Here is a 25048-nt window from a genome sequence, read left to right as displayed (position 1 = left end):
CTTTGTTAAAAGAGCACTAAGTCCGCCCTGTGAATCAGGTATACGCTCGGTGGGCGCGATTCTCCGCAAATGCGGAGAGTCGTAAAGGCTGCCGTGAAACTGGCCGTGTTTCACAGCAGCCTCCGCGCCCACTCCCGGGACCCGATTCTCCCCCCCGGTCGGGGCTAGCAGCACGGCCCCGTGAAGAACGGCATCGCGGGCTTAGCGACCGTCGCTAAGCCCGCGCGCCAAGCGTCACGGCGGCTGACGCGCACGATGATGTCAGCCGCGCATGCGCGGGTTGGACGGCTCCAACCCGCGCATGCGCGGATGACGTCATCACGCATATGCCTCAAACCCGCGCATGCATGGGCCGTCATGCCCCTCAGCCGCCCCGCGGACTGATCCTGCGGGGCGGCGGAGGAACAAAGAGTGCGCGGGTATCGGACCCGCTGCCCGCGATCGGTGCCGACCGATCGCAGGCCCATGCCACCCTTGGCACGGCCGTGGTGTGGCCGTGCCAATCGGTGCCATGGTTGTCCCGAACGGCACTTTGCGGCCGTTTTCACGAACGGTGAGAGCAGGTGTGTTTGCGTTCATGAAAACAGCCGTAAAGGCCTTGGAACTCTGCCCACCGGCCAGGGGAGAATCGCTGTTCGCCGTAAAAAACGGCGAGCAGCAATTCGTGTCGTGGGGCGGCCGTGGGGGGGAGGGGGGGGGGAGAATAGCAGGAGGTCGGGAAAAATGTCGGTAAGGCCCTCCCGCTATTCTCCGACCCGTCTTGGGCAGCGGAGAATCGCGCCCGGCATCTTTTAGCTACCAGACGGCAGATCCCAGGGAATCACTGGAGGATTTTTACCACGCATTGTTAGCGTTAGGTAGAAACTGTAACTGTCCACAAGTCTCAGCCAATGACCACACCAAACTCTTAATACGGGATGCTTTTATTGCGGGCATGCTGTCCTCTAAAATCCGCCAGCGACTGCTGGAAAATTACATGCTAGATGTAGCCTCCCGCAACGCCCAGGCCTACGTTCCCGACGGCGCGGTACCCGCATGGACAGGGTGGACCCCACCCACGGTCGATTCCAAAGCACCCCTAAATTACCCACAAGCTAGTGCAGGGCGGCAGCCAGGAAACCCGGGGGGGGGGGGGGGGATGCTATTTTTGCGGGCGAAACAAACACCCTCGCCAACGCTGCCCGGCCCGATCCACAATCTGAAAGGGCTGCGGGAAGAAGGAGCACCTCGTGGCAGTATGCCAGGGCCGATCAGCCGCCGCTGTCTCCACAGGCGAACCGGGCACGCTGCCATTCCTCTCCTCACGGGCCATGTGCGATTCATGGGGGCAGCAATCTTGGATGACGTCTCAGGACCCCGACTCGGGTGGCCGTGTATCACCCGACGAGATCTCTCGCTTCTGCCACATATTGCCTCAGCGACACTGGACCAGTCTCGGCCCCGAACGCTTTCAACCGCTACGATGTCGATAGTCATCAACGGGCACAAGACATCCTGCTTGATCGACTCTGGGAGCATGGAGAGCTTCATCCATCCCAATACAGTAATACACTGCTCCCTCGCTGAGATACCCTCCATTACGACACAGGAGAGCAGATTGGTGATTCAAAGGCTTTAATTACCAGAGAACCGACAGCTGCCGAGAAGTGTGCTCACAGCATGCTGCCCAGTAAGCATCACCTTATATACAGGTTCCTGGGGGCGGAGTTCCCCAGGGTTCCAAGCCCGGTCTTAAAGGGCCAATGTATTAAAGGCAAGGTACAGTTACAGCAGTTATACCGATACCATTCATCACATTCATCCCCTGTTTAAAAAGAACACATAGTCCGTCGGGGGTGAAGTGGAGCTATAAGTTCAGTCTTTTGATGGTCTGACTGTCCGTGTTGACCTTCTCCGCTCCGGTGGTGGTGCCGTGGATACGGTCAGTTTCAGTGGTGGTATATCCGGGAGCACGGTTGACTGAGCCTTTGCCCGCTTTGGAGCGGGGGTGGAGGGGTATCCGGGATGACCAGGGTGATTGGTGCCGGCGCCGGCTGGGGGGAAGGGGGCACTATGGGGGGTGCTGTCGGGGTCGGCAGTTGGTGCGGGGAGGGGAGGGGTTGGTGGGGAAGCCAGCGGGGTCGGTGGGAGAGCCAGCGGGTGCCAGGTCTCGCAGGGAGACAGTGTCCTGCCTGCCGTCGGGGTGCTCGACGTAGGCGTATTGAGGGTTTGCGTGTAGCAATTGGACCCTCTCGACTATCGGATCTGTTTTATGGCTCCTCACATGTCTCCGGAGTAGAACTGGTCCCGGAGTCGTCAGCCAACGTGGAAGCGAGACCCCAGAGATGGACTTTCTGGGGAAGACAAACAAACGGTTGTGGGGGGTCACGTTCGTGGCCGTACAGAGGAGCGACCTAATGGAATGTAGGGCATCGGGTAGGATCTCCTGCCAGCGGGCGATTGGGAGACTCCTTGACCGTAGGGCTAGAAGGACAGCCTTCCAAACTGTCGGGTTCTCCCTCTCCACCTGCCCGTTTCCCCGTGGGTTATAGCTTGTCGTTCTGCTCAAGGCGATGCCCTTGCTGGGCAGATATAGACGCAGCTCATTGCTCATGAACGATGTACCCCGGTCGCTATGGATATAAGCGGGGAAACCAAACAGTGTGAAGATGCTGTGCAGTGCCTTGATCACGGAGGCCGAGGTCATATCGGGGCAGGGGACAGCAAAAGGGAAGCGGGAGAACTCATCGATAACGGTGAGGAAATAGATGTTGCGGTTGGTGGACGGGAGGGGCCCTTTGAAGTCCAGACTTAGTCGCTCAAAGGGTCCAGAGGCCTTTATCTGGCGAGCCCTGTCTGGTCGATAGAAGTGCGGTTTGCACTCCGCACAGATCTGGCATGCCTTGGCCATGGCCTTGACCTCCTCTGTGGAGTAAGGTAGGTTGCGGGACTTGATGAAATGGGCAAGTCGGGTGACCCCCAGGTGGCAGAGGTCATCGTGGATGGCTCTCAGGCGGTCTTTTTGCGCGTTGGCGCACGTGCCGCGGGAAAGGGCATCCGGGGGCTCGTTGAGCTTCCCCGGGCGATATTTAATATCGTCCGTATAGGTGGAGAGCTCTATCCTCCACCTCAGAATTTTGTCATTCTTTATTTTGCCCCATTGTGCGTTATCGAACATAAAGGCAACCGATGGTTTTTCGGTGATGAGGGTGAACCTCAGACCGGCTAGGTAGTGCCTCCAGTGCCGCACGGCCTCCACTATGGCTTGTGCCTCCTTCTCGACTGCAGAGTGCCGAATTTCCGAAGCGGTGAGGGTTCGGGAGAAGAACGCTACTGGTCTTCCCGCCTGGTGAGGGTAGCAGCCAGGGCGACGTCTGATGCGTCGCTTTCTACCTGGAAGGGAATGGTTTCGTCCACCACGTGCATGGCGGCCTTGATACGGCTGAAAGCCAACTGGGCCTCAGCCGTCAGGGGAAAAACCGTGGTCTTAATGATTGGTCGGGCTTTGTCCGCATATCTGGGGACCCACTGGGCATAATAGGAGAAGAGCCCCAAGTACCGTTTGAGTGCCTTGAGGCTACCGGGGAGGGGGAGTTCCTTAAGGGGATGCATGTGGTCGGGGTCTGGGCCGAGGACCACGTTTTCCACGACGTAGCCGAGGATGGCTAGCCGGGTTGTGTGGAACACGCATTTCTCTTTGTTATATGTGAGGTTGAGGGCCCGGGCAGTCTGGAGGAACTTCGTCAGGTTTGCGTCTTGGTCCTGCTGGTCATGGCCGCAGATGGTGACGTTGTCCAAGTACGGGAAGGTAGCTCGTAAGCCGTACTGGTCCACCATTTGATCCATCGCCCTTTGGAAAACGGGGACTCCGTTTGTGACACCAAAAGGGACCCTGAGAAAGTGAAACAGCCGACTGGCTGCTTCGAAGGCTGTGTAGGGGCGGTCCTCTGGGCGGATAGGGAGTTGATGATAGGCCGATTTTAGGTCAACCGTGGAGAATACCCGATACTGGGCGATTTGATTCACCATTTCCGCTATGTGGGGAAGTGGGTACGCATCGAGTTGCGTGAAGCGGTTTATGGTCTGGCTATAATCCACTACCATTCGTTGCTTTTCCCCGGAGCGGACTACCAATACTTGAGCCCTCCAAGGGCTGTTGCTGGCCTCTATGACCCCCTCTTTTAGTAGCCGCTGAACCTCTGACTTGATAAAAGTCATGTCTTGGGCACTGTACCGCCGACTCCTGGTGGCGACGGGCTTACAGTCAGGAGTGAGGTTCGCGAAGAGGGGGGGTGGCGCAACTTTGAGTGTCGCCAGGCTGCATACTGTGAGTGGGGGCACGGGTCCGCCGAACTTCAGTGTCAGGATCCGGTGGCTGCACTGAAAGTCCAGACCGAGCAGCAGAGGGGCACAGAGGTGAGGGAGGATGAAAAGTTTAAAGCGGGTGCATTCAGCGCCTTGAATCGTGAGGTCCACGACACAATACCCCGTGATTTGGACCGAATGGGACCCCGAAGCAAGGGCGATAGTTTGGGAGGCGGGGTGGGTGCGCAGGGAGCAGCGCCTACCGTGTCTGGATGAATAAAGCTCTCCGTGCTCCCGGAGTCGAATAGGCAGGGAGTGTCGTGGCTGTTGATTTGTACCTGCATCATTGAGTTCCGCAGGTGCTTCGGCCGTGATTGATCGAGCGTGATCGCTCCTAGTTGCGGGTAGTCAGAGTCCTCGGTTGAGTCGGACTCACAAAATGGCCGTCGGGAGTGACAAAATGGCCGCCGCCGTCAGTCGCACGTGTCGGGATTTGAGATGGCCGCCGCCAAGATGGCCGCCCCCATGACTCGCACAAGGTCAATGACGCGTGGAAGTAGGCGTGTCCGGCCGCCGCGCGGCCGCGTTGCGGGGCCTGTGAGGCTGGGAGCTTGATTTCCGGGCCTGGTGAGACTTTTGTTTGCGGCCTTTGGGCCCAGCCAGGCAGACTTTTGCAAAGTGCCCCTTCTTTCCACAGTCGTTGCAGATCGCGGAGCGGGCCGGGCAACGCTGACGTGGGTGCTGGCCTTACCCACAGAAATAGCATGGGGAGCCCCCAGAGTGAGCGGATCGCCGTGCGGCACAGGCCTGTAGCGTAGCCAGTCTGGAGGGGATCGAGAGGGGTTCGCAAGGTCCACGGAGTATGTACGGAGGTTACAGTGGGCCGTTTCTAGAGAAGAGGCGAGTGTTACCGTGCCTTGGAGGTCCTTTGCCCCGTCTTCTAGGAGCCGCTGTCGGATGTACGAGGACCTGATACCGGACACGAAAGCATCACGAATATGTAAATTCATGTGGACTTCTGCCATCACTTCATTATGATTGCAGTTCCTCGCGAGCGCAGTGAATCTCTCCAAGTATTCGTCTAGAGTTTCCCCAGAGCGCTAGCGGCAGGTCGAGAGCAAATGTCTGGCGTGTACCTCGTTAATCGGCTTTACGAAGCGTTTCTTTAGTATTTCGACCGCAGTTTCCTTTGACATAGCGTTCTCGATCATGGAGGAGAGTCGGTGGCCCACCCGGGCATGTAGTAAGCTCAGCTTGGGAGCGCCGTCGACTTTAGTCTCTGAAGAATTTAGATAGGCCTCAAAACATCGGAGCCAATATTTGAACATTTCTGGGGCCTCCGGCGACCGAGCGTCTAGTTTCAGTTTCTCCGGCTTTAGAGCGCTGTCCACCTTGATGTGTTCTGGTAATTAAATTGAGATACCCTCAATTACGACTCGAGAGCAGATTGGTAATTCAAAGGCTTTAATTACCAGAGAACCGGACAGCTGCCGAGAAGTGTGCTCACAGCATGCTGCCCAGTGAGCATCACCTTACATATAGTTTCCTGGGGGCGGAGCCAGAGGCGGAGTCCCCAGGGTTCCAAGCCCGGTCTTAAAGGGTCAATGTATTAAAGGCAAGGTACAGTTACAGCAGTTATACCGATACCATTCACCACACTCGCTGTACACCCGATGAAACAAAAGATCTCCCTGGCCTCTGGGTCCCACTCTGTGAGATCCGGGGGTACTGCATAGCCAACCTCACGGTCCAGGGCGTGGAGTACAATAACTTCCAACTCTATGTCCTCCCCCATCTCTGCGCTGCCACACTCCTGGGACTGGACTTCAAGTGTAACCTGCAAAGATTAACGTTCAAATTTAGCGGCCCCATACTCCCCCTCATTGTCTGCGGCCTCGCTACCGTCAAGGTCGACCTGCCTTCACTGTTCGCAAATCTTACCCCCGATTGCAAACCCGTCGCCCCCAGGAGCGGACCTTCATTAGGTCGGAAGTCCAACGATTACTAAAGGAAGGCATTATCGAGGCCAGCAACAGCCCCTGGAGAGCTCAAGTGGTGGTTGTAAAGACCGGGAAGAAACATACGATGGTCATAGACTACAGTCAGACCATCGACAGGTATACGCAGCTCAAGCGTACCCTCTCCCCCGCATATCTGAAATGGTTAACCAGATAGCACAATACAAGGTTTTCTCCACAGTAGACCTTAAATCAGCCTACCACCAGCTCCCCATTCGCCCAGACGACCGCAAGTACACTGCATTCGAAGCAGATGAGTGGCGCTACCACTTTCTAAGGGTTCCCTTTGGTGTCACAAATGGGGTCTCAGTCTTCCAACGGGAGATAGACCGAATGGTTGACCGGTAAGGTCTGCGGGCCACGTTCCCATACCTCGACAATGTCACCATCTGTGGCCACGACCAGCAGGACCATGACACCAACCTCCGCAAATTTCTCCATACTGCAAAAATCCTTAACTTAATCTATCACAAGGACAAATGCGTGTTTAGCACCGATCGCCTAGCCATCCTTGGCTACATAGTGCATGATTGAGTCATAGGCCCAGATCCCGAACACATGCGTCCCCTCATGGAGTTTCCCCTCCCCCACTGCCCCAAGGCCCTGGGCTTCTTTTCTTATTACGCCCAGTGGGTCCCCAATTACGCAGACAAGGCCCACCCACTAATCCAGTCCACAGTTTTTCCCCTATCGGCAGAGGCCTGCCAGGCTTTCAGTCGCATCAAAGCAGACATCGCCAGGGCGACGATGCACGCAATCGACGAGTCCTTCCCCTTCCAGGTCGAGAGCGATGCATCAGACGTAGCTCTGGCTGCCACCCTCAATCAGGCGGACAGACCCGTGGCCTTTTTACTCACCCTCCACACCTCAGAAATCCGCCATTCCTCCGTCGGGAAGAAGGCCCAAGCCATTGTCGAAGCTGTGCAGCATTGGAGGCATACCTGGCCGGCAGGAGATTCACTCTCCTCACTGACCAATGGTCGGCAGCCTTCATGCTTGACAATGCACAGCGGGGCAAAATTCTGAATGATAAGATCTTACCGTGGAGGATTGAGCTCTCCACCTATAATTACGAGATCTTATACCGTCCCGGGAAGCTCAACGAGCCTCCTGATGCCCTGTCCCGCGGCACTTGTGCCAGTGTAGAAGTAGACCGACTCCGGACCCTCCATGACAACCTTTGCGACCCGGGGGTCACCCGGTTCTTCCACTTTGTTAAATCCCGCAACTCCATCGAGGAGGTCAGGGCCGTAACCAGAAACTGCCAAATCTGCGCGGAGTGCAAGCCGCACTTCTGCAGGCCAGAGAAAGCGCACCTGGTGAAGGCTTCCCGCCCCTTTGAGTGTCTCAACGTGGATTTCAAAGGGCCCCTTCCCTCCATCGACCACAACACGTAATTCTTAAATGTGATTGATGAGTACTCCCAGTTCCCTTTCGCCATCCCCTGTCCTGACATGACGGCTGCCACCATCATTAAAGCCCTCCACAGCATCTTTACCCTGTTCGGTTTCCCCGCCTACATCCATAGTGATAGGGGATCCTCATTCATGAGTGACGAGCTGCGTCAATTCCTGCTCAGCAGGGGCATTGCCTCCAGCAGGACGACCAGTTACAACCCCCGGGGAAACGGGCAGGTAGAGAGGGCGAATGGGATGGTCTGAAAGGCCATCCTACTGGCCCTACGGTCCAAGAATCTCCCAGTGTCCCAATGGCAGGAGGTCCTCCCCGATGCACTTCACTCCATCCGATCACTACTGTGCACTACTACCAACGAAACACCTCATGAACGTCTCCTTGCCTTCCCTCGGAAGTCCTCCTCGGGGTCCTCACTCCCAACATGGCTGGCAGCCCCCAGACCCGTCCTACTCCGCAAACATGTACAGGCCCACAAGTCGGAACCACTGGTCGAGAAGGTACATCTCCTCCATGCTAACCCCCAGTACGCCTATGTGGCGCACCCCGACGGCCGACAAGACACGGTCTCCCTCTGGTATCTGGCCCCCAGCTGCATCCCCACCCTCACCCCCTCACCAACCCCAACCATTTTTTCACTGGCATACACCACCGCAGCCCCCTTCCCAGGAGGATCCATCCTCCCACTGGCCCCATCTGGATGCGATGAAGCTGAGGACGACACGCTCCCAGAGCCACGGATGCCCGAGCCGACGCCAGCATCACCGCCGGGACTGCGACGATCACAGCGGGCGACCAGGGCCCCCGACCGGCTGATAGTTTCATTGTAAAATGAACTTGTAAATAATTGTCTGTAAATATGTATATTGCATGTAAAGGCACCGAAGGGTACCGCTATAACTCTACCACTGTAAAAGCAAGGTCACCACCCCCGCCGGACTCTCTTTTTTAAACAGGGGGTGAATGTGGTAGGCTATATTAGGGGTATCGCGGTACCTAGGTGGGATGTACCTTATACTGTAGTATGAGTGGTAGAACCTGCCTGCTGGTCCCGCCCAACAGGCGGAGTATAAGAGTCTGTGTTTCACCCACAGCAGTCATTCTGTACCGGAGCTGCTGGGGTAACTACTTGTTCATTAAAGCCTTCAATTGGACTACAATCTTGCTTCAGTAGTGATTGATCGTGCATCACCTACCAACCATCAATCAAATTACTCACTTATTTTTCAATACAGCTGCTGACAAATCAGCAAGTACAACACTTCTAACTAATCAGGCTGCTAAAAATAAATTGCTCCAATTGATTTTTCCAGCCAGGTTAATTGTCAAGCCATTGAGTACACAAGGATAAAAATAAACATAATTATATAATCAACACAAAGGAATCAAAGAAATGTAGTCATAAACCTAGCATAGGAACCCTGTAACAATGTTCCTGGACGAGACCTGCCAATTGCCTTGAGGTTGAAATTCGGTGTCTACAATGTTTATCTGGCTCTTCCGCTGATATTTCCCAGGCTTTAATGCACACATGCCTACTTTTAGAAAGCAGCACAATAAAAGACAAATGATTTTGTTGGAAATCTATGGATAACAGTTCTACTAAACACCTGAATTCTAATAATGTACTGAACTTGTTGAACACAAGTCTTGCTGTTATATTTTTATTTCTTGTTTTGTTGATGATGTGGATTTTATTTTCTGTCTTTTCACCCTCAGGCAAAAGAAGGAGAAGTAGCGATTATAGACAAGATTCTAGACAATCCCAGCTTGACATCCAAAGAGTTTCAGGGATGGAAACAAACCTACGTAGAGCTTTTCATGGATATCTGTCAGAACAATGCAGCCACGGAATCAATAAACGGGGCAACTGAACAAGCTGCACCAACACCTACACCGCCTCTGGTGCACACCCACTCGTACATTGAAACCCATGTATGAACAGTTTCTCGGCAGGCCTGGTATTAAATATAATCATTTTTGACTGCTTACTTTATACTGGTGAGTCATGATGTAAGTATTTTCTCAGTACACTGACTCCAATTAAATCCAATGTTAGTTGGCTTTGCATTAGATTCTGGATACAAATAATTATAGTTTGTTTGCAGGGGCATTGTTACCTTTGTAAGATTCTTGGGAAAGCTTTGTCCCTCCATATAAATAGGTGTCTTAATTCCACTTGGGTCATGATAACATCGTTCTGTGGCTTATGTGTGATTTTATTGTGGTGTGCCAATGATAAAAAGTGACATGAGTTCTTTTCCCGAGCCAGAAAGGCAGCCTTGCCCTTGCAAGTCGACTAAATAAAAATAAATTAGGATGAAAAGAGCCGAAGAATTTGAGCTCATGGATTTTATCTTGATTTTCCTTTTCTTTCCTGCTCCCATGTTGCACATGATTCTCTGAACACATGTGTAGCGGATAATGAGAAACTGCTCAAGAATGGATCTGCATTCACCTCCCCATTAGCTCACAACATTACTCACTAGGACGCAGGGAATCAGGAATCTTACCGCCCGTTTCCACTCCAATTACTGCCACATTACGAAGCCATGTGTTAATGCACCAGTAGAGTCTATCCACAGAGCACAATAAGTCAGAATTTAACAGTGCTGTAAATGCCAACCCTGCCTTCTATTTCTGCCCAGGCCTTTCACATAGGGCTTTCCAGGTGACCTTCAGCGTTCAGGAGCTTTATGACAGTTTGCAAATTGAGGTTCCATGACATGCATAGGACATTGACTGCAAATACAAGGTAAAACTGGTCAGAGCCTGTTGGAAAGCTATTTTTACTGGGAGATATGCAGCCAAATCAGTTCCTCTAAGACATGGGGCCATTTGATTTTAGTATGGGGCCAAGAGGAACAGAGCGCTTTTCCCTGAGCCTACAAAACAAAAACTGGTTGCTGTTGGGATTTCTGAGGCTCTCGAGGATCATCCTATACCACTCCCCGACAGCCCCCTCCCCCACTCACTGCCACCCCCACACACCACCTCCCCACACCCACCCATGGACTCTCACCAACAGTGATTTCCCACTCTTTGAAAACCAGCAAAATGCATCTGGACACTTGCAGCTCGCCGGCAGACCAGAATGTAAATCAAGATCTCAAATAGCTCGGCCCAGCAAGAATGGGCACCTGCCCATGATTCACCCCTTGCTTACCCCACACTCCCAACCTTTGCCCTCATGTACTCCTCCAGTTGCCCACTGTCTGCCCGTGCTATTCGGACCGACCTCTGGAACTCTGACTGCACCACCGACTTCCCATCTGTGCCCTGCCAGTTGGCCTCCTGCTCTGCACCCATTACCCACTCATTCTCTACCCACATACCTGCCCATGTTACCTGCCCGATGTTAAAGTTGGCCTTATACTAATGAAGTTTCAGACAGCCCTGCAAACAATAAAGCTCAAATGAAACTGTCTTCAAATTTGCAATCAGATCAGCAATAAAATCATGATTGCATTATGTGACTATGTGATAGGTGTATCTTTAAGAAATCTTTGTTTTTCAAACCCGCCATTATAATTTGTTATAATTTTAAACAATTTTGTCAGATTTGTCAGATTGGGCAGCGCGGTAGCATTGTGGATAGCACAATCGCTTCACAGCTCCAGGGTCCCAGGTTCGATTCCGGCTTGGGTCACTGTCTGTGCGGAGTCTGCACATCCTCCCCGTGTGTGCGTGGGTTTCCTCCGGGTGCTCCGGTTTCCTCCCACAGTCACAAAGATGTGCAGGTTAGGTGGATTGGCCATGATAAATTGCCCTTAGTGTCCAAAATTTCCCTTAGTGTTGGGTGGGGTTACTGGGTTATGGGGATAGGGTGGAGGTGTTAACCTTGGGTAGGGTGCTCTTTCCAAGAGCCGGTGCAGACTCGATGGGCCGAATGGCCTCCTTCTGCACTGTAAATTCTATGATTCTATGATTAGTTATTGGCACTCCTGCAAAAATATTCTAGGTATTTATGACTGTGTATTAATTGTTTATTTCTGTCATTTTTGCACCTACAGTCATTCTGCCCATTGGTGCAACTGACTTATCTCCCCATTCAAATCTCCATTTGTCCCTTTAATTTTGAAACAAAGACTTTTTTTATTTAATGGTAACAAAACTGGGACTTGTACTCCCTGCATAAAATAATCAACTGCATGCAGGTAAATCAGAGTTGTTCAAGTTTTAGGTACATTGGAATTTTTAATCGATCTAACTATTGAAAATTGATCAGATCATAGCACAAACATGGCTTGGTGTGGGAGTGCAGCAAGGCGCACAGTTAACTTCTCCACTTCACTGAACTCCTGTCTCATCTAGGGTACTTTGCAGAAGTACTGCAGTTGTCACAAGTGGCTAGTGAAGAATGGCTGAGATCAGTGAGTTAAATCAGCCAGAGTGAAGCAGTCCTCCGGTGCAAAATGGCAGAAAGAGTCAAGGGTTTTCTAATCTTCGAGACAGTTTGTACCTTCATGCAGTATATTACAATTACGTCAAAAACGCTGTTTTTATATGGAAAGTTTTGAACAGACTGAGCTAAACCCGGTCATTTTTGTTTCAGTATGTGAATGGTCTCATTGTAATGTATTTGTTTGCAGTCAAATGAAGACACTGGCATTTTACAGGCATAAAAGCCCATAAACCTCTCCCTGTAAACAGAGTCTACAAGTTAGTAATGTAATTTGCTTGAAGGACTGTGTGTAATAAGGCATCCCAAGGGTGATTACCTTCTGTTTTACTGGACTGCAAGATTATGAATTTTGTTTTTTTCAGTATATTCTCCGCCAGATTACCCCCTGAAAATTGCATTAATTCAGTCACTGAATATTCATAGAACATAGAACAGTACAGCACAGAACAGGCCGTTCGGCCCTCGATGTTGTGCCGAGCTTTGTCCGAAACCAAGATCAAGCTATCCCACTCCCTGTCATTCTAGTGTGCTCCATGTGCCTATCCAATAACCTTTGAAACGTTCAATTTGAAACAGAACCAAGTCAAAGTAGCCTCATCATATTTAGTATGAGGCGACGTTTCCTACCGTCCAATGTAAAATAACTATCAACGTGCAACAGTGACCAGAGTAATGTCTAATAATTATATGGGATGGCCATTCAAACAATGCCATTGAACAGTGTACATTGATCATTTATCAGCAGGTTGGAGGACATTCCTTTGATTGGTCAATGCATGCTACATTAAAGTCAACCTAGATTGTGAAAGGGCAGAATTTAAATTCTAATCTTAACCAAAATATCGAGGGCTGAGAAATTGAGCTTCTTTGCTCCTGTATTTTGAGGGGTATTTGTGCCCTTAGTGCTCCAAAATGTCATCTGCAGCAGATGCACACATGTGGAGTGAATCACGCTGGATACTGTATTGGTGCAGGTATTGGCAAGGGCACAGTGAACAACCACTGGAGTCATGCAGAGCTGTCAGTTTATGATTTAGGGGCTGGTTTAGCACAGTGGGCTAAATCACTGGCTTGTAATGCAGAACAATGCCAACAGCATGGGTTCAATTCCCGTACCAGCCTCCCTGAACAGGAGGCGGAATGTGGCGACTAGGGGCTTTTCACAGTAACTTCACTGAAGCCTACTAGTGACAATAAGCGATTATTAATTATTAATTAATGTCACTCATCATATAACGTTGATTTGACACCAGCAGTGCCATTTTGGAGCTCAGTGCTCCAGCCAATGCCCTCTTTTAGCTTTGCATAACTGAACACACAGCAGGAAGGACCCAACCCATCCATCACCCCATCACGGTATCTAAAGAGTTTAGCAACTACGTACAGATTAACTATGGTTGACTTGTTCTCAATGTTGCTGTGATTCTACAAATTTTTGGGTGCTTTCCATAGTTGTTTCAAGTTGCACATGCCAATAGGGAGTGGTGTGGCTATTGCTGAAGGAGCTTTTGCTGACTTCAAAGATTTTGCATAAACCTGTTCCTATCAGGCATGGATGCGTGAGTAGACATTCCCTTTAGAATACACCATGACTTGGAGAATGAACAGGGACCACACACAGCCTTCAAAAAACATCCTCAAAACTTCCTTCATTGACTGTGCCTTTGATCATCTCTTCTAACTTAATTCTATGTCTAGCTTGGTAGCTATGGTTCCCCTATAACACACTTTGGAATGTTTTGTTACTGAAGGTTGCTAACCAAAGAGAAGGGTCCTGAAAACCCATGAGTCAGCACATTTCATCTTAAGTCCCAACGTGTGCCTGGCCCATTTCTCCACTACCAACCCTACAATATCATCTATTAGTGGACTTCCATGATTCAATGTGTGCATCTTCAGCACTTAGCATTGCAGCAAGGTTGGAAAGTCCTGTGGAAGTAGCCTGGCCAAGGAAATCTGATGCCCATCTGCACAATGCCAACCTGGAGCCTCAGTAGTCCCCAGATCCATCATTGGGTCAGCAAGTATATCATCTTACCAAGACATGCTTGCACTGACTGAAGGCACAGAACACAAAAGCCAAAATCGTATACTCTCGCTGGAAAAGGGCTTGGAAAAGGGAAGGACATTTACTTAGACAATGTGGTAACGTACCAGACCTTCGCTGTCTTCCCTTCTCCACCAGAATTAAGTATGAACCCAACTACAGACCAGGCTGTTATCGTGTGACATGTACGACAGCTAAAACCCTGCAGCTAGCTTGTCAACTCTGGAGTTGGAGGGAGGGGTGGGGGGGGGGGGGGGGGGGGGGGAGTCCATTGATCAAAAGCACTTAGTGCCTGATCGAGGGAATGCACATGAAGAAGGCATGGGCCCACTGAGAGCCCTGCACCACTCTCCCTGTAAACCCCTACCCCACAAATCCTCCCACATTATTTACCTGTAGATATGGTTGCTCCACAATCCTGCAACTCTGGTGTCTGTCTGTCCGATAGCAGCTACGTCCTCCTCAGTGGTGGTGCTGAGCACAGGAGCTGCAGGCTGCTTATGGTGAGACTTCCACTCCCAGGTGTTCTTGCCAGGCTTAGGCCTGATGCTGGCCATGCCACTGCCTGGCTGCCATGTAGTTGGGTGGGCATTCCCAAAGAAAAGGCAGCGTAGACCTCTTGCCAGCTGTCTAGAACAAGATTCCGCCCAAGAACTCCTGAACTTCCCCCCCCCCCCCCCCCCCCCCCCACCCCCCCTCAGCCCTAAGGCAGTATCTTTGCAAAGGTTGAGTACCGGCTCCATCTTCCCAAGACATTGCTGAAACATAGGTGTGAGGCTGGCATCCAGGATATCCTATGCCCAACTAATTTCACCAATTCCACTGAGAATTCACATTTCGAGTCCTCTTCAGGGTAAAAGAAAGGTAGAAATGTGATGGATTTGGTACTGTTGAAGAGAGAGGTTGGAGAAAAATAGAAGGTCAGGGATAGATAGTAGCTCAGGAGAGAAAGACTCAGATGGGCATCAGTCCTATTAACTTGACTCCTGTCTCTACAGCATCCAACCCTATTCTTTAAATTCTACATTCTGTTTAATGGTTACTCTTTTTTGTTTAACTGACTCATTTTTATTTTTCTGCTTAATTTTAAACATCCATCATTACTTTTATAATTAATCATTTTCATCAAATGTATGCACATAATCTTTATGTGAGTTATCAAGCCTGTTATTTACTTAATGTACATTTTGTTTAAAATTATTCAGACTCATTGATGGTCAGTGTTCAAGCTCCAAAAGTACTCAAAATTCAGTTATTTCACATGAAGTTTTTCCACAGTTTAAAGAAAACAACTGTAAAGCTTTCGAGCTACAGTTCCTACTTCAACTGCTCCCATGAAACTTGATCAATAAGTAGTGTTTTGTTCACTGACACTCCTGTTGGATGAGATTTTGATTCCCACTGAACTGGGTGCCAGGTTCACAGCACATTGTGTTGTGGATTTGCATTCAATGGGGCCTCACGGTAGCATGGTGGTTAGCATCAATGCTTCACAGCTCCAGGGTCCCAGGTTCGATTACCGGCTGGGTCACTGTCTGTGTGGAGTCTGCACGTCCTCCCCGTGTGTGCGTGGGTTTCCTCCGGGTGCTCCGGTTTCCTCCCACAGTCCAAAGATGTGCGGGTTAGGTGGATTGGCCATGCTAAATTGCCCGTAGTGTAAGGTTAATGGGGGGATTGTTGGGTTACGGGTATACGGGTTACGTGGGTTTAAGTAGGGTGATCATTGCTCGGCACAACATCGAGGGCTGAAGGGCCTGTTCTGTGCTGTACTGTTCTATGTTCTATGTTCTATGTAAGCATGATGAGGACAAGCTTTACATTTCTGGGATTATTGTTTTTTATTCATTCTCGGGCTGCGAGTACCATTGGCAAGCCCAGAACGTATTGCCTATCCTTATTAGAACATAGAACATAGAACAGTACAGCACAGAACAGGCCCTTCGACCCTCAATGTTGTGCCGAGCCATGATCACCCTACTCAAACCCACGTATCCACCCTATACCCGTAACCCAACAACTCCCCCCTTAACCTTACTTTTATTAGGACACTACGGGCAATTTAGCATGGCCAATCCACCTAACCCGCACATCTTTGGACTGTGGGAGGAAACCGGAGCACCCGGAGGAAACCCACGCACACAGGGGGAGGACGTGCAGACTCCACACAGACAGTGACCCAGCCTGGAATCGAACCTGGGACCCTGGAGCTGTGAAGCATTTATGCTAACCACCATGCTACCCTGCTGCCCTGGAAGGTTTTGGTGTGGGTCTTGCCTTGAACCACTGGTAGAGGTTTAGTTAATACTGAACCTGTTTGTGAGAGACAGGAATCATACAGAGCACAGATTAGGTAAGGTAATTAGGTTTCCTTTCCTAAGGGCGTTAGTGAAGCAGTGGGACTTTTACAATATTCTGACAGCTTCATGGTCACTTAACTCATTTGTGCCTACAGTGAAATTTAATTCACCATGATTTCTTTTTCAGTACCTGTTCAAGACCGTGAACACCCACAAATGGCAAAAATATATTATCCTCACAAAAAGCTATTGTTACAATGAAGTTGTTTGCACATGATAATGTACCAAAGGACAAAAAACAGCAATTGCACTTTCTACGTATTTACATTAATCCAAACTCACAAAGTCAGAACTAGGGAACAATGTTTTATATTTTAGAAGCAAACTTCAAATAAGCTACATGCAACACACACACTTAATGCATTATCGGAAATGTTAGAAATTGTGCAGTACCATCGATATTTGGTTTGGGAAAGGCAGAGCAGCTGTATAAAACCCAAATGATTATGCTACAACACTGCTGATTAAGAAGGAAACCATGACTTGGCAAAGATTTGACAAGGTATTAACCAATATAAATAAAACCTGATACAGTATAAGACAAGTTAGTTTGAGTATCTTGATAGTGAAGTAAGGATATTTTACAACGAAAACCATTTGGTCTGGCTTTCAAAAAAAAATGCAAATTGAGCCCAAGACAGTGAAACTAGGTTGCCTCTACAGGTTCTTTAACCTTATGTCAAATAACAACTAAGTGTATTCATAATCACAAGCTCTGCTGTTGCTGCTATTGCTGCTGCAAGCCTGTAGTTTATACTTAAGCATTGTTTGGTATTATCCCAGCACTACTGCTGAAAAAGTAAATTATGTACTGAAATGACCACATATGCTAAACAGATCTTTTCGCACATTGTATTGATCAGTTAGTTGTGTATGTATGCAGGAACCTAATGCTTAAATAACAAAAAAAATCACACAAAAAATGCATCCTCAGCTGAAGAATTATATACTTTCTGTGCACGCAACAAGCTTGTTTTAGAGGTTATATCTGCAACAGTGAATTGGAGGGAGGAACTTCATAAAAATCATTTTTTGGACCAGATTATATTGTAAAATTATTAATTCCGAGCATTTTCCTAACTGTCCACTGCAAGTGAACAAGAAAGTGGCCTTCTTTCAGAACAGGAAATATGAATTCAGTCTATGAAAGACAGGCAGACAATAATACCCCTTGGTTTGGATGGATTCCAAATCAAGAATTAAATCTAAAACAGATATTTGTACAAACTGAAAATATATGTACTGCATGGGTACTGACAAATGAATTGTGAATTTTTATATACTTGTCATTATTTTAAAGAAAAATACTTGAGTACGGATATCAAGTTGTGGCACTTATACCAAGCATTATGCCTCTGTTGTACTGTACAATGTGACAGATTTTTTTGTAATGGACCAAAAAATAAGTGTATTGATATAAGGAAAATTATTTCTACTTTTGAGTGTAGTTTACAGGCTTTAAAGATGATGTAGTTATAACCTTGTTTTGAAGAATAAGATCTGTTGCTGTGCAACAGCTTTATGGTTTGCACTTTACTTAGTAAAGAACTGCATTCAATGTTTTAAATTTTGAAAGATGTTTCTCAATGACTGCATTATTTCTAAGTGGCAAGTGTAGCATGGAGTCATAAAGTAGTCTATCTTGTGATACACAGATGAATCTTTCGACAATGTATGTTATTTGTTGTGTATATTTTATTGTTCTTAGCTTAAAAGCAAAGATGATTATGAATATGGTAAACTATAGTCAAATAAAGTTCTTGAAATTTTTATATATTTTATTATTTTTCATCGAATCCATGTGTGCATTTATGCACTCAGTTTGTAGTTCATGGGAGTTTATAATCCGAAAGATTCTGCGGAAATCCATGGTAGATTTAGAAGATGATCAATTGTTCTACATTCAGCCAATTGTTAATGTTACAGCGGGAACATGCTATATTGTTAAGTGTAAGTAGTGCCAGCAGTAAAAGCTGCTGAGCAGCAACAAAACACTTTCGCCATGGGGTAGGAAAAAAACATTGGGGAATTACCTTTGGCAGGACTTTCTTCAGAGCATTCAATCAGGTCAAGAGGTGATGTGGGCTGAGCAAAGCTTCCCTGTCTATCCTTTAATCAGGAAATAGTGGCTGATGAAACAGATACTATCAAAATTGGAGCAGAGGGATGTTTGAAAAGCTCATAAATTCACAATTGACTAAGCACCCAGTTCAAATCTGTGAACTTCAGATCGGTATCTCCTTTTCCATCCTTAGAAATATTTTTTTCTGAATCATAGTTCTAAGTTGTGTGTAAGGTCACTGAGCGTAATTTCTGCCGCAGCATGTTATACAACATGTGTTGATCAGTCATGAGCGATGGCACGCAAAGAAAACATATCTACATTTTATATTTTAAACTCACTTTCCTCTGTTCCTCGGCTCAGATTTAGGCCATCAGTTATATACTTGGGTTTCACTGCCATGTCACAGCTGGACTCTGGACTGGGCTCAATACAGAAGAAAATTAAACAAGGTTTCATCAATTATTTAGGAATTGAAGCAGTAACCTTGAATTTAATCCCTTACAGGACCTCTCTCCCAGTATAATGTGGTTTCTAGCTTTACAAATGGGCTGCAAAACCTACCAATTTATGATGGTCCAACTATATTGGCTACAGAATTGCTAATTTATCTCTGCCAAATTTTGAGAATTATTTATTTGTAGCTAGTTAAATGTTACTGAAAATTAGCATATATCTTCTCTTCCTCAAACAAAGGGACTAAAATCCATTCTCCCGATAATGAAATCTAGAAGATTGGATCTATAAGATTTAAGAAAACATAAAAGGTTGGTCTGTTTGACATGGGGCATTTAAATAATATGTGAGCTAATTAAAATATGGACTCCTACAGTCTCTTTAATTTGAAAGAAAAAATGACATCATTGACCAGGCACATGGTAATTCTGTGTTTATGGTGTGCTTCCTTGTGTCTGGACCATGAATAACATTACTTCAGGTCTTACATCATAGAATCCCTACAGTGCAGCAGGAGACCATTGGGCCCATCGAGTCTGCATGTGCCGTCTAATCCAACATGAGACAGTTGGATTAGACTTGGCCAGTTCAAAACAAGCCACAGTGATTACGCTGGATTTAAAAGAGAGGCCAAACAGTAGCTTTCGTAGTCCTGAAGAATTCAAATCCAAAATAGCAAAATTGCAGTTACTGCCAGTGATGTAGTGTGCTGGATGCTAGATGCTTTCCTGGCTAGCCCATTTCCATAATTATTCACAGCTCTCTGTGCAGCTTCACCTTCAGCAGAGAGCTACATAGAAACATAAAAAATAGGAGTAGGAGCAGGAAGAGGCCATTGGGCCCTTTGAGCCTGCTCCACCATTAATTTTGATCATTGCTAATCATCTAATTCAATAGCCTAATCCCGCTTTCCCCCCATATTCTTCAATCCCCTTTGCCCTAAGTGCTGTATCTAACTGCTTCTTTAAAACATGCAACATTTTGCCCTCAACTACTTTCTGTGGCAATGAATCCCACAGGTTCCCCAATCTCTGGGTGAATAAATTTCTCCTCATCACTGTCCTAAATGATCTACCCCATATCCTCAGAGTGTGATCCCTGGTTCTGGACACACCCACAATTGGGAACATCCTTCCTGTATCCACCTTGTCTAGTCCTGTTAGAATTTTATAGGTTTCTATGAGATCCCCCCTCATTCTTCTGACCTCCAACGAATACAATCCTAACTGACTCAATCTCTCCTCAAACATCAGACTCGCCATCCAAGGAATCAGTCTGGTAAACCTTCACTGCACTCCCTCTAAAGCAATAACATCCCTCCTCAGATAAGGAGACCAACATAATGGGCAATTGGAAAATAGCATTGGTAAAATTTAAAGGTTGACGCCACTTAAAGCTAGATTCCCTACAGCCTTCAGAAATGTTCAAGATACATTTCATCCTGCAGTCAACCATTCCCAAGACTGAAGTGGAGGGAGGGGGGGGAGAAAATGCAGGTTAAAAAATGAAAAGTGCAGAGAAATTCAATACGATAGCATGACTTGGAATAGAGTGGGAAGTGACTGGTAAGTGGAGCAGCTAATCACCCCATTTCATGGCCGGTAAAATTGGAGTTCTGCTGTATAAAATGTATGCAATAAATGTTTGCATTCTTTGGCACTCCAGAGTATTCTGACTGCCTGCAATAAACCTGAGCTATAAAAAGTAAAGACTGAAGTAACCTCAGCAATAACTGTCAGTTCCATATCTACTTTGCAGGAGGCTTCAATAATAATAATAATCACTTATTGTCACAAGTAGGCTTCAATGAAGTTATTGTGAAAAGCCCCTAGTCACCACATTCCAGCGCCTGTTCGGGGAGGCCGGTACGGGAATTGAACCCACACTGCTGGCCTTGTTCTGCATTACAAGCCAGCTGTTTAGCCCACTGTGCTAAACCAGCCCCTAATATATAAAACTGCGAAACATGCTCCTTGAGGCCCTTGTTTGGCAGTTTTGCCAAGACAGGAAGGTAGAGTTGCGGCACAATACCAAATGCAACTATTTTAGACCACATTCCTTCTGTAGTGTTTTACGAATGCCCCCCCCCGCCCCCCCCCCCCCCCCATGCCTCACCCCTGACATATACTTTACCTTATTTAGTGCCCACCCTAGCATTCTGCAGCTTATGCTTTGAGGTTTACTAAATTCCCATGAAATACTTAGTGGAAAAGCTTCCTTTTCAAATTCTACTTTTTAACCTGTCCCTGTTCTGCAACAGAAAGAAAGAAACTGTTTTCCTTGGGCTTAGGGAACAACACAGAACTTTTTCATAGAATCCCAACAGTGCAAAAGGAGGTAATTCGAAGCATGAGACACCATTACTTCCAGCATGCTGTCTCACCAGAACCCAGGCAGTCAACAACCCAGGCTCCAGCGGGGTGGGGGGTTGACTCAACCAGTTGGGCCACATCCGGGACAGGACAACACAGGACCAGTGGTCAGTACGCCACACCAACCCCAGGCCTCGAAGACAGAACTAGATGTGCTCCATCAACTTTAATGTCCCCTGTCCGGAGATTGTTAAACGTGATCATGATGCCGGCAGTGGAGGGGGAGGCGGAGATAGTGGTAGCGCTAGACGCGGAGAAGGGATTCGATAGGGTGGAGTGGGAATACTTGTGGGAGACGTTGGAAAGGTTTGGGTTTGGGGAGGGATTTATCAAGTGGGTAAAGCTGCTCTATTCGGCCCCGATGGCGAGTGTGGTAACAAACGGGAGGAGGTCAGAATATTTTGGGCTCCATCGAGGTACTAGGCAGGGATGTCCCCTATCCCCCTTACTCTTTGCATTAGCGATTGAACCGTTAGCAATGGCACTGAGGGGTTCAGGGGGGTGGAGGGGACTGACAAGGGGAGGGGAGGAGCATCGGGTCTCGCTCTATGCGGATGACCTGTTGCTGTATGTGGCAGACCCGGAGGGGGGAATGCCGGAGGTTATGGAAATACTAGCGGAGTTCGGGGACTTTTCGGGATATAAATTAAATCTGGGGAAAAGTGAGGTCTTTGTAATACACTCGGGAGACCAGGGGGAGGGAATTGGGAGGCTCCCCTTCAAAAGAGCAGTAAAAAGTTTCAGGTACTTGGGGGTGCAGGTGGCAAAGAACTGGGGGACCCTCCACAAGCTGAACTTTTCTAGGCTGGTGGAACAGATGGAGGAGGAGTTTAAGAGGTGGGACATGGTGCCGCTGTCGCTGGCAGGGAGGGTGCAGTCAGTTAAAATGACGGTCCTCCCGAGGTTCTTGTTTTTGTTCCAGTGTCTGCCCATCTTCCTCCCTAGGGCCTTTTTCAAGAAGGTAACGAGTAGTATCATGGGGTACGTGTGGGCACATGGCACCCCTAGAGTTAGAAGGGTCTTTTTGGAGCGGAGTAGGGATAGTGGAGGGCTGGCGTTACCCAATCTTTCAGGATATTACTGGGCGGCAAATGCATCGATGGTACGAAAGTGGATGATGGAAGGGGAGGGGGCAGCTTGGAAGCGTATGGAGAGGGCGTCCTGTGGCAACATAAGCTTAGGGGCACTGGTAACGGCACCATGGCCGCTCCCTCCCGCGAGGTATACCACGAGCCCGGTGGTGGCGGCCACCCTCAAGATCTGGGGGCAGTGGAGGCGACACAGGGGGGAAGTGGGGGGTTTGATAAGGGCACCACTAAGAGGGAACCACAGATTTGCACCAGGAAATACAGGAGGGGGTTTTCTGAGCTGGCAGAGGGTGGGCATTAGGCAACTGAAGGACTTGTTTATAGAGGGGAGGTTTGCGAGCTTGGGAGAGCTGGAGGAGAAATTCGGGCTCCCCCCGGGGAACACGTTCAGGTACCTCCAAGTGAAGGCATTTGCCAGACGACAGGTAGAGGGGTTTCCCGTGCTTCCCGACAGGGGGGCGAGTGATAGGGTGCTATCAGGGGTCTGGGTCGGGGAGGGGAAGATCTCGGACATTTATAGATTATGCAGGAGGTGGAGGATGGTACCAGTAGTGGAGTTGAAAGACAAGTGGGAGGTAGAGCTGGGGGAACAGATAGAGGATGGGACATGGGCAGACGCCCTAGAGAGGGTCAACTCGTCGTCGTCATGTGCGAGACTGAGTCTTATTCAATTTAAGGTACTGCATAGAGCCCACATGACGGGGACAAGGATGAGTCGGTTTTTCGGGGGTGAAGACAGGTGTGTCAGATGTTCGGGAAGCCCTGCGAATCATGCACACATGTTTTGGGCATGTCCGGCACTGGAGGAGTTCTGGAAGGTGGTGGCAGGGACGGTGTCGAGAGTGGTGGGGACCAGGGTCAAGCCAGGATGGGGACTTGCGATCTTCGGGGTTGGGGTGGAGCCGGGGGTACAGGAGGCGAGGGAGGCTGGAATATTAGCCTTTGCGTCCTTGGTGGCTCGGAGGAGGATCTTGATTCAGTGGAGGGACGCAAGGCTTCCAAGTGTTAACACCTGGTTAAACGACATGGCAAACTTCATCCAATTGGAAAGAATCAAATTCGCCCTGAGAGGGTCGGTGCAGGGGTTTTTCAGGCGATGGCAACCCTTCCTGGACCTCTTAGATCAGAGATAGAAACTGGGGTCGTGACAGCAGCAACCCGGGAGGGGAGGGGAGGGCGGGAGGGAGGGGGGGGGGGGAGGGTGGGGTGGGGGGGGGGGGGGGAGGGGGGATAACAACGAAGGAAACACGATATCGGTGGTGTCACGGGCAAGGCCTGCCCGAGGACACTGCCAGAAACGACAAGATGGTCTGGCGGCCGGTTCGTCGGCGGGGGGGGGGGAGGCGGGGGGGGCGCGCGGGTAGGGGGTGGGGGGGGATTCTTGTTAAGTAGGGGGGTTTGACTTTGTTTTGATATAATTCAAATGTAGGGGGGGTTAAAATGTTTGTACTCTGAAAAATTTCTTCAATAAAAAGTATTTTTAAAAAAAAACTTTAATGTCCCCAACCTCCAGACCGGGATTCCCAAAACATGGCATGCATCCAATTCTCGAACTCTGTTGGGAAGTTATTCACTACCTCACCTTGGGGACCGGGCTCAGCAGCACTCCTCACCTGTCCCCTCTCTCCCGACTCCATCAAGTTGGACGGCAGGCTCGACCATATGGAAGCGGACTCCTGTCAAGGACAGTGCTCTCTCCATTGCAAGAACCTTCTTGTGCACCTCCATAAAAACACCCACAACTTTTGGAATTGGGCCTTAAGGACCTGTATCTCAGAGCCAATATTTTCAGCCAGAATAGCATTTTCACTGGCAGCCATCATCCATTGAAGCACACCGCAACATCAGAACGGGAGCCTGCTCAAAAGCAACAGTACCACTAAAGATAGGTCCCCACCCCCAACTCCTTCCAGCCGCCTCGAAGAAGCGAGGACTTGGACATTCTAACTCAGCTCTTTCATGCAAAAACACCAAGTAACAATTCGACTGACCTATTGTAAACCAAGAAAAGACAAAAAGGAAATGTGCACAAGGATGTAAAGAGATTAAAAGCAGAGCCAGAGCTCGTGAAAACGGAACTACTTCTGCGCGCACAATGCATGCCCCCCGCCGCCATTTTGAACATTTCTAAAAGCTGGAAGTTGTTTTAACTGGTCATACCCGATACAATTTTACCAAGAATGCCGTTTCCTGTCGCTCATTAAGTTAGCTTTCTACAGAAAGTAAAGCTGCACTGGGAGCAGTGAATAATTATGGAATCAAGCTGGTGATGCAAATGTCCACAACCAACACATTACACCTTCTGAGATTGGAGAAGGGCAGAGAGACATGCATATGAATTACACATGCAAAGAGTCTTATACTTACATCGCTGGAGTAGAATAATTAGTGGACAATATAGGTCCACATTGAAATACTCAGAATCATATAGCACAGAAAAGGCCCTTCAGCCCATCACATCTGCGCCGGTCAAAAACAAATGCATGACAGTCACAACACACTTACAGGATTGACCACAAGAGAGCATCTAAGGCTGGTGACACGAA

At 48.7% G+C, this 25048-nt stretch overlaps 1 protein-coding gene across 1 annotated transcript in view; it reads left to right on the top strand.

Moving 5' to 3' along the window:
* The window catches only part of cnksr2a (connector enhancer of kinase suppressor of Ras 2a), a 709037-nt gene extending 690743 nt beyond the window's left edge, over window positions 1-18294 (top strand). Inside the window, exons 24-25 of the mRNA XM_038802429.1 lie at window positions 9435-9728; window positions 16652-18294. Of these exons, the coding sequence (XP_038658357.1) occupies window positions 9435-9656 (222 nt within the window). The 3' untranslated portion in view covers window positions 9657-9728; window positions 16652-18294. The remainder of the gene's footprint in view (window positions 1-9434; window positions 9729-16651) is intronic.
* The last annotated feature ends 6754 nt before the right edge of the window (window positions 18295-25048 follow it).

Source organism: Scyliorhinus canicula, chromosome 7, assembly GCF_902713615.1.
Source record: "Scyliorhinus canicula chromosome 7, sScyCan1.1, whole genome shotgun sequence".
Taxonomy (NCBI): Eukaryota; Metazoa; Chordata; class Chondrichthyes; order Carcharhiniformes; family Scyliorhinidae; genus Scyliorhinus; species Scyliorhinus canicula.
This window is presented reverse-complemented; position numbering and strand designations above follow the sequence as displayed.